The 10,245-nt window shown below is 40.0% G+C and overlaps 1 protein-coding gene across 1 annotated transcript; it reads right to left on the bottom strand.

Annotated features, from left to right (window-relative positions):
- Positions 1-227: 227 nt before the first annotated feature.
- On the bottom strand, positions 228-10,028 carry LOC104497894 (programmed cell death 6-interacting protein-like; the record flags this gene model as incomplete). Its single annotated transcript, XM_010141196.1, has 6 exons — positions 228-344; positions 2,748-2,848; positions 5,334-5,487; positions 6,049-6,176; positions 9,088-9,157; positions 9,974-10,028. Coding segments are annotated over 6 exons (625 nt in total), but the record flags the coding sequence as incomplete, so codon positions are not given.
- Between the last annotated feature and the right edge of the window lie 217 nt (positions 10,029-10,245).

Here is a 10,245-nt window from a genome sequence, read left to right as displayed (position 1 = left end):
CTTCCCCACCGATGTGGCACTTCCCACCCCCCACCCCCACCGGACCAGGGGACTTGAAGTAGTTATTTTAGCCATTTCCCCCTTCTTTAAAACATGAGAAGGCCTTACTCATCACAGCATATAGATCTGAGTCTCTCTCAATACAGAGGAATAAACTGTAAGGACTGAAAATACAGCTGTGTGTATGGTTTTCAGAGATAATTCAGATTTAAACCAAAGCCACTGACCTGCAACCTCCCAATTTCTTCACCGAATTTCTTCTGCTGTTTTGCCAGGATAGACTGATGATACTCTGCATTGGCCTGCATAATGCAGTGCTTTGCAGCCAGAACGGGAAACACCTCCTGGAAATAAAAATACTGACCAGGGGAAAGTCCAACCACATTAACCACCACAGACAACATGGGATGCAGGAAGAAAAAGGAAGAAGAAAAGGAAATTAGAATCACCCAATTAATGGTTTAGACAGGTTAAAACATTAAAGAGGTAAGCGTCAGAGACCTCGTGACTTCGCATGGATTGAATCCAGACTTACTTTCTTTGAATCTGTTGTTGCAAAATTCTCAGAGTCCATTATTTGAGATGAACTACAATTTAAATTCAAGCCATGAAGTCACAACATTTGCTTCAAAGATTAGAAATACATGCATATATTAAAAAGGATAGCTGCAAGAACACACCCAAACGCCCCCAAGACACAGCCAAGACAAAATGTTCTTAAAAGAAGGGCAAAGGGGGAAGACAGGCCCTTTTTAAATTTAATTACGCTTAAAACAGCAGCAGGCCTTACAAGTAACTCCAAAATTATGAAACCAAGGAACAAAGAAAAAAGACCAATAACTATTTACAAGGAAAGCAATTTATAAAGATTAAAAAGCCATTTTTAGATTTTTATATAAATGCATTTATCTTTAGCAGGAGTCCCCACCACAACATGAAAACACTACGCTGCAGCACCCAGGATAGGCATGGTCATTGTTTCATTAGATCAAGAAGCACTGCAAAATCAGGGACGTTCCAGAGACCTCGGTACATAGACCGGCTTCGTCGTACTCGTGCAAAATTGCTGCTCCCACAGAGATGAAAGGAAAAAACCAAAAGAGGGTAAATTTGGATGAAAAAGCTGTCTGGAAGGCCTTGCAACTGGAATCAGGTGCATCAACTCAACCTCTGTTTCACACTCTGTGTAACTGGTCTCGGGGCTGGTGTTAACTCGTGGAACCAGCAAACCTTACTGCATCCCTTCAGACCATCACTTGACAGATGACTGTGCAGCTGGAACAGGGAGCGGAGCTATGGCTTAGCAAGGCCCACAAAAACAACACAGCAATGGCTTTATTATACCTTACAGACTGTCAGAAACCAAACCAAAACATAATACCCAAGTGAGAAACTGGCTCCATCCGTAAAATGCCACAGAAAGCACGAGAGGAAATACGAACATACATGAAAGGATCTATCAAGTTGCAGCCAAGTGAGTTATCAATTGAAGTTAAAATTAAGTTTTATATATAATTTTACTTATAAAATTACATATATAAAGTCACTGACTGGCCTCCAAAGGCATTTATGTCATTTATTGCAATTTATAGAATAAAACCACCTACTTTTACCGTATTACCATAGCCCTTACCTGAACAGTTCCTATCAGTATTAACATCCTATTCTGCATTAGAAACCAAAGGGGGGAAAAATTACCTGTTTCTTTTTTCCCCAGAAGGAGTAAAAGTGCCTTTAGCAAATTCTCCAGCAATTATTTGACTAAGGTTATAGGACATCAACTACTTTCATTTATGATTGGCAAAAATACTTTCATGATGTTTTCCAGTGCGTTTAGTAAAACTAGTGTATTTCATGTGTAGTTTGTAACAAGACAGGAACAGAAACAGTTATTTTAGTTTTTTTAAACTATTGATGAATGAAAAACAACTGCAAATTAGCCACAAGGGTCCACCCATGCCTATGGTGGACAATCTCCTACTTAGCTCAAGAGTCCAACATCAGAAGTAAATCTTATTCAACTGCTACATTTCTAACACTCCACAAAAAGTTTTCTATTTTATCATTTGAACATAACTGGCACATTTGAGACACTGAAAACCTGCCCATTTTCAAAGTATGTGTTACACATATGTGTATATATATATTCAAAGTACATATTCAAAGAATGTGAAGAAAGCTCCTGCATCTTCTGAAAACCAATCACACCCAAAAGAAGAGTCAAGACTAAACAGATAATTTACAAGTATTGAGATTTACATAATGAGATTGTTTTGGGGTAGAGGAAGAGGAGAAGGCAGAAGGACAGAGGACACACACTGACTTTTGGTCACGGATTTCATTAACGAGGGAGTGAACAGTACCACTGTATCCATGCTGTCAACAGGAGAACCAATTCCACACGAAAACATTGAGATGAGAAGGCAACTAAGCCCCATTAGAAAGTGTTAGTTTGAAGAACAGATTTAGTAAGGCATTAAGTACTCAGAAGGCACCCCAAATGCTACCAGAACCATTTCACATTGACTTTAAATGAGTTCCAAGTAAACACACTCGTTTGAAAGAGTCCACACTATCTTTTGCCTCCTGGATTCTTCACTGTTATTCCAGTTACAGGTTTATTTCCCTTAAATGTAGCAATGTCATCTTTTCTTCAGGATACACTTTCAGTGTATTTCACTGAGTAAGCAGTGACAGTTATTCACAGTAACAGCAGATCCCAGATTATCTCCGAGAGAGTTACTAACCTTGGGTAAAGTATCTTTATACTGACACTGTTTGTAAGCATCACCATAGTAATCTGCAGCTTGATTAGCTAGTTTAGCTATGATCCCATCTTTCATTTTATCTGGGGGAAAGGGAGAGAAAACAAAGAACAATTATGAGTATCATCAGTTTTTACAAGCAAACAGGTAAATCACTTCATCTTCTAACAGAGACAACCGGATTTAAAGCGTGGGCCTTCACATTGTAGCTCCAAGGTGGGATGCCTTTCTTCTCTCTTGACATCCAGCAGCAGTTTCCAGATTTTCTACTTCAATCATGGCACTGAAGGTTCAGTCAGTAGCACAGGAAATCTTTTGGCAGCGGCTGGCATTTATGTAGGATTAAGAGCAATGCTTTACCTCAGACCAATGGCAAGCTGCCAACAAAGCCGCGGTCCCGCTCCAGCAGCTTGTTCCTAGCCCTGCCCTTGTGCCAGCACAAGCATTTGTGCACCCACAGTCAAAGAACGTAGCTGAAACCTAGTTAGCAAAACATAGTTAATTTTCAGTAGGATCTGTTCTCTAACCCAACTCCATGTCAGCACCCTTAAAAGTTTGCAGAAGGGCAACAGAAGAGAAAGGCCTGGTCCTTTCCAAGGCAGCACACAGCACTTTTAGCTTAGAGAGCACAGAAACACCACTCCTAGACATAAATAACCACAGTTCCTCCAAGTGGTATCTGCTACCCCATGTCAGAGCCACATGTGTGGCAGCGGTATTCCCTGCCTCACGTCCTCACCCTGGTCCCGACGCCCAAACTGTTCACATAGAAACACGCTGCATCTGTCTTTACGCACTTTGCAGTCACCTCTGCCCTGACCTAGCAATTCAGCCTTCCAAGAGAAGGCACGCAATCAGTGCAGCTGTCAGCCGTCCACTCAGAAGAGCTGCCCTTACAAACATGAACCTCTGATTCAGGTGGGGCTCACGTGCTGACAGACTGAGAAACATGATGGTATTTACCCTCTGTGTGGTAAAGGCGTTTAAGGTGTGCCAGAAAGACCTTTTCACCGTGGAACAGGATTTAGACAACAGAGAGAAAGGAGCTTGAGATCTAGCAATTTCTTTTCTAAAATGTTTCTGTCCAGTGCACTAAGTATGTAATAAAGTGAAAGTGAATAAAATCTAACTAGACTGTACTTCTAGCATGTTAACTGCATTTCTATTAACAAAGTAAGTGTTAAGGGAGACTCATTTGTCCCTGCAGACAGCTCAGAGTACATCTTTCTCCATCAGAAGCTTTAGTTTTCACTCACATCCTCACAATATTGCAGCTACAATGAGATGGAATAGCAAACACACGCAGACTTAAAGAAAACATTAAGAAAGGCTCAGAAACTGAAGTCCTGATCTGTAGTTAGGCAGCGGAGTTAGATTTGACTGGCCAACGTGGTTTTTGCCAAACGCTCCAGCTTTCCTTCAACTTGTGAATAAAATCAGTTCTATAAGAAATACCATTATCAGCTGGTGAGCTGCTAAATGGGCAATCCCACATCAAAGAAAAAACAGAAAACTGCAAATAAGGTAAATAGCGCAGCAAGAAGCTCAGTTTGCATTTTGAGATTGTACTTAAAGCATTTTCACTTGAAAAAGAGGTTTCTGAAGTTAATCACTGTCAAACATGGTTCTTAACCAAATGTCTTTCCTGCCAGGTACAGGAACCTTCTTATCTGGCAAAATCTCCAGCCTCCAGAGTCAGATGATTATTAATCTTACTGTCTTTCTAACACTGGCAGACACTGGTCCTGGAGAAGCCACAAAAATCTCCAGTTCAGGGGGCATGTGTGGGTTTGGATCAGCCTTGCTCTACCCTTTAAAACAGGCTTTGAATAAGAAGAAATCAGGAAGGTGACAGATGCAAAATGCAGTGTCTGCTCCTGCTCTGAGGGAAAGTTTCAGACGTTGGTTATCCAAGTTTATTTCAAAGCACTGTCCAAACAGCCAGGGACTAAAATACTGCTACCAGCATGATAAAGAACATCAACATCATTTACGGGTTGGCTCAAGGACAATAGCTTCTCACTGAGATCCTTCTAAAGGCTACTGAGTCAAAGAGCTGCTCTCTTAAAGAGAGGAGCAAACAGAATTTGTTTCTCCTAAACTCTTGGGAAATTTAATTTGTTTCCTAGCACAGTCATACCTTTCTTTCTGAACTCTCACAAAATCTTTCCCCAGACAAAGGAGGAGCGAAGTAGTGGTAAATCCCTATGCACCATTTCTACCATTCTCAGTTCTTTTAGACAGTAACTTTTCTTCTCAAGGGGGAAAAGGAAAACATATAAACCAGCCAAATCCTTTGTAAGGATGGAGACTAATGGTTTTGGACACAAAAAGAAAGGCAAGGTACATGGGACAACTGCACTGTCAGGTGAACCTCAGGGAAATCCTTAACTGGCATCATCTGTAGTTTGTGTTTAATGACCTGCAAGTGGGGAGGGAATCAGTAAAGGCAAAAATAAAAACTTCTGAAAGGCCCTTTATGACCTCTTAATAACTTAAAACACTAAGTTTTCTGGAGTGGAGGTTGGAATGAGCACATAAATACACAAGCCAAAAATTAAGATATACCTCTTGTAGCTTTCCGAAAAAAGACTTCTTGGGCTTGGGCCAACATAATAAGACTGAGAGTTCCAACTGTATCTGGAGAGATGTCCACAGTAGGTTCTCGATTCAAGGCTGACAAAACTGTGTCTTTAATGTGTTGGAAAGCTCCACTTGCAAACTAAGAAAAACAAAAGTATTATCACTCATGTTTCCAACCAGCATTTTTCTTACAAATACAGAATAAATATAACAATTTAAAAACCAAGTTTTTTCAGAATATGGTTTCCCATTTATTGTTTAGCCACTAAAAACAATTCCTTGGGACTTCTTGTTTTCGAAGCCACTTACACCGAGACATTTATCAAAATGTAGCCAATATACCTTTATAGTCCATCTAACAGCACAAGAACATGGAAATTTAATGCATTCCACAAGGAAGACAGACATTATCGCTGTGTAACTAGTTAAAACTAAAACAGCTAAGAGCTAAAGTTATTAAATCTTAAGCTGTAGGTTATTAATTACCAACACGCTTGGGGGAAGGGGTACCGGGAACTATACGAAATTAAAACTTTTAAAGCTGGTAAATATGAGCTAAGACCAGGTATTCAGACAATCACCTTTGCCATTAAGAGAGGGAAAATATGAATATACATAGCTTTAAAATTGAGAGATAATTAATCCATATTCTATGATTAATAATTCTGAGCTCCTCAGCATAAGCAGGGAGCCTCTGTACCTGATAGTGCTTGGCTGCAGCTTTTAGTCCTTCATCGTTATCTAGATTCTGTTCTGCTGCAATCTGGCTTGCCAGCGCTCCACAGTTGAACAAAACACAGGTCTTCTCATACCCCAAACTCGCCAGAGCTGCAACCAAGACAGTTACACATACCATTAAGAAAATAAACCTCAGTGCTCTAACATCCTACTGATGAGGCCACATTACTGACACCAACAGTTTCAAAACCAAACCAAAACAATCACACTGAACTTTTCAAGTTGAAGTCATCTTCATTCTGAAGGCTTTACATACTAATTTAGTACTTCCACTATTATGCTTTATGCCACTCTCTATATTTCCTCCCGTGGAAACGTTTTGTGGAAGTATGAAAATCTACACAACATAATCGGAAAGTTCTTCTGACCAGAGAGCAGCATTTTGGCTGCTGCAGCCACAAAACCCACAGGCGTTACTGAAGGAGATCTGAAGTATGAGCTTTCACACATTCATCACTTTGCAACCACTATCCAATTACACGCTCTTACTGTAAACTACTCTTCCGTCATTGAGGCCAAAGATTTTTAGATGCTCTGTCTTACCATCTACTGAAACGCAGGGAACTGTTCAAAGCTGCTGTTTCAGACTGGAAATGCTGACCAAGACTGTGGTTGTACACATACCAGCACAGCTAGGGATTTACCGCATTAAAACTCGGGCTCACTAGACAGCAGCGTGGCCTGGCCAGACTCAACCCCTGCATTACTGCAGAGTCCCAGAGGATGGAGCCCACACGCCTAGGAACGGTAGTACCTGAACAGGAACCATTTTGAAGCTATTAATTGCTTTCAAAAGGTTACTGGCCACCTGTCCATGCTGGAAAAAATCTAGAGACTGCAGATATTAGTTTCCTACTACTGTTAAAAAGTATCTAGACACTCCTTGTGGAGAGCACAGAAAACTCAACTAGTGAATTTTCAATTTTACAAACCCAAGTACAACTTCTGTGTTACCCTTAAAACATGATGGAATTCAAAGAGGCACATTTGTTTCATTTCACGAACAGCCAGCCTCCTCATGCAGCTACATACTTATCTAACACCCCCTGAAGTTCCAATGTCAGCACCCCAACCCGCACTAAGCTGCCAGCCAAGCAGCCATCAATCTGACATGCTATTTCTGAGTGAAAAGTGCATTACACTGTATTTCATCAAGATAAATGACTATTACCTTGATCATCTACATTCTGTAGTTTATTTTCTAGAAATTTTCCTAAAAAGACCTTGCACAACTTACACATCAAAAGACTAAAACACATGAAAGAAAACACTGCTTTAAAGTTTCTGAAGTGCCAAGTTACTTTACACGTTTTACTACCTGACATGCAGAACTACTTTGCACTCCGTGCTGCCTCTCAAGTGGGATTCACTATGGTGAGAACAGCTGTCTAGCAATATAGATTTCCCTCAGACTCATCAGTTTGTAGCTCTACCTATATGCCAACATATTTTGGATTACATGCCAGGCTGTGACAGGGTCACTTTTCACGCAGCCACAGTATCTGTCGGCTACCGCTGTGACACAGACTTGGGATTCAGGGGAGGATGGGAAGAAAAGCGTTTGTCACCTCAGCAAGAGCCAGAACCCTCAAGCCACAACCCTGCGCCTTGGGCTCATGAAAGTCAAAGGAGTTTTACACCAAATTTCCACCGGGAAATTTCCTCCTCTTAGTCAACAGAAACTCTGCTCCATCAGTAACAGTAAACTTTGCTTTACACTGAGAAAACCCCACTGCTAATTCTGACCTGAAATACCGAGATACACACACGCTCAACTTAATCTGGAGAGCAGCATCCGGCTAAGCTGTGAGCACTGTAAAGGTACGTCCCAAAAAACTCATTCGGTTAATCTTTCTGCTAAGATCTGCTTCAAAGTTTCAAAATAAAATTTATTCCATTGCTTGTTAACTGAGCATTACTCACATCTCAGTTTAGAATTTCTTTCATATTTCACGTGGACTGCTGCATAAATCTTGGCCAACAGATTATAAATCTCTGCCTCACCAATTATTTAGACTAGTATATAATTAACCTGCAGACAAGCAAAGTTTCTCAAGCGCAACATCACACTGATTCAAATTCTCAGCAGCATCACCAACCTTATGATTACTGATTCTTTTCATCACTATTATTATTAATCTCCGACCATTCACAGACTATGTTTAAGACATAATTAAATATTCTGAACTTTAATATCAAAGAGTTTAATCATCATACAGTACAAGCCCCAAAGACGACAAAACCAACCAAATTCTCAGAAAAAACCGTAACACCTTCAGGAAAGTCTCCAACTACCCAGAAGGACTTCTCCAGACAGTTAGAAAATAAGGCACGGCAAGGGGCACACCACCTGTTTACACATGGGAACGTGGCGTGTTCTTACAGGCAGAGCTCACACAGGTGTCTTCAGAACACAGGGAACTGCAACAACTGTCAGTAGCTGCTAACGGAGAACGATACAAAGGACACAAAAACTTCAAAAACCTAAAAAGATAATAAGCACTAACATTTTTCTGGGGCATTGTCTGGAGCTTCAAAACTGCAACGGTCACCTTGCAGTGCCAGTTGTGATGAACACTGAGGTATAAATAACAACACTGAACAATGACGACACAGGACTGAACAGCTCCTCACTTAACTCAAAAGGGTTCAGTCTACATTCCTCTGCTGGCAAACATTCCGAATCCATTTACTAATCCCAAATTTGCAGTGCAAAATTGTCCCTATACAACTAAAATGAATCATAGGCTCAAACTCCTGATGCCAAAAACAAATACAATTTTTTTTTCTTTCCAAGTGTTCTAATGGGTATGAAAGAATTTTAAAGAAATATGGGAGAATCATTCCAGGGCACAGGCAGATCCTCTTATTAAGGATGTAGCTGAACTCATTTGAACACAATACTGAGAAGAGTAGAAATACTATTAACAATTCAGCTGTAGAAAAATATTCTCTACATGTTATTGTCATTAATCGTCGCACTTCTGCTACATTGACATACCCAGCTTGGCAGATCCTCCAAAGAGCGATCCTTTATCAAACGCATCTTTCCATGTAAATGTTACACAAACCTAAAAGTTGTGAAAAAGAAAGATCTTGATCTGTAAAAATAGCATATGAAATCTTCGGAAACTATCCCAAATTTGCATATTTATCCTTTTATATTCCAATTGTGTAAAACAATTCACTTGTAACATTACAAATATTCTGGAAGTTTCAGGAAATTATCAAGAGTTATTTAAATAACACAATTACTCTACCTTTTCTCCTTGCTGTTAGTTCAAAACAAAACATTTGAAGCAGACAACAGAATTCTCAAAATAATCTTTCAGCTCTGCTCATATTCTGAGCAACAGATAATTTATTTCCCAATCAAGATATTCCTCTCCCAAGAAGTCTGACAGTCTGGTATAGCGGTAGTTCAAGGAAACCACCGAAAAAAAGGCAGGTCGCGCTGTTCCAAATTAGTTACTAAATTAATTATTTGGAACTGTTTTGTAATACCAAAATTCACTCACTTGAGTGAAATCAACAGCAGCATTATCAGGAAATGCGCTCAGGAAGGAGAATGCAGGTAAAAACCGTGCAGTTTGTGTTACAGTTCCAGCACTTATTTCACAGACAATTCCACAATTTGATGGTTTATTCAGGTGATCAAACTAGTCAGAAGCAACTTGGATTAAACCAGAAAAGACAGCAAAATGCCTCATTTCAAAGCACAGTGCTGCTTGAGAAGGCATTTTCCTCCAGCAGCAATGCTAGCTCAGAAAGTCCTAGTCACCAGCTGTTCACTGCTGCTCCCACTGACTACTACTTCCCGTTGATGAAAGGATTTACAGATCATCGGTGCCACAACTCGGTTTAAAGAGTTCTGTAAGTCTTCCTACCTGATTTTCAGAGAATGGAAACTTTGGTTCGATTGAACACAGCTGATCATAGTATCTATAAAAAAAGGAAAAAACAGCTGTTAGATACACCAGTTAAAGAGTTTTGGTTTGTACACTGGCATGTAAGGAAAAGGTACCTGATTTTCAGAGAATGGAAACTTTGGTTCGATTGAACACAGCTGATCATAGTATCTATAAAAAAAAGGAAAAAACAGCTGTTAGATACACCAGTTAAAGAGTTTTGGTTTGTACACTGGCATGTAAGGAAAAGG

This window comes from Buceros rhinoceros, unplaced genomic scaffold, assembly GCF_000710305.1.
Source record: "Buceros rhinoceros silvestris isolate BGI_N320 unplaced genomic scaffold, ASM71030v1 scaffold26378, whole genome shotgun sequence".
NCBI lineage: Eukaryota > Metazoa > Chordata > Aves > Bucerotiformes > Bucerotidae > Buceros > Buceros rhinoceros.
The sequence above is the reverse complement of the archived record's forward strand: the minus strand, read 5'-3'. Positions and strand labels throughout refer to the sequence as shown.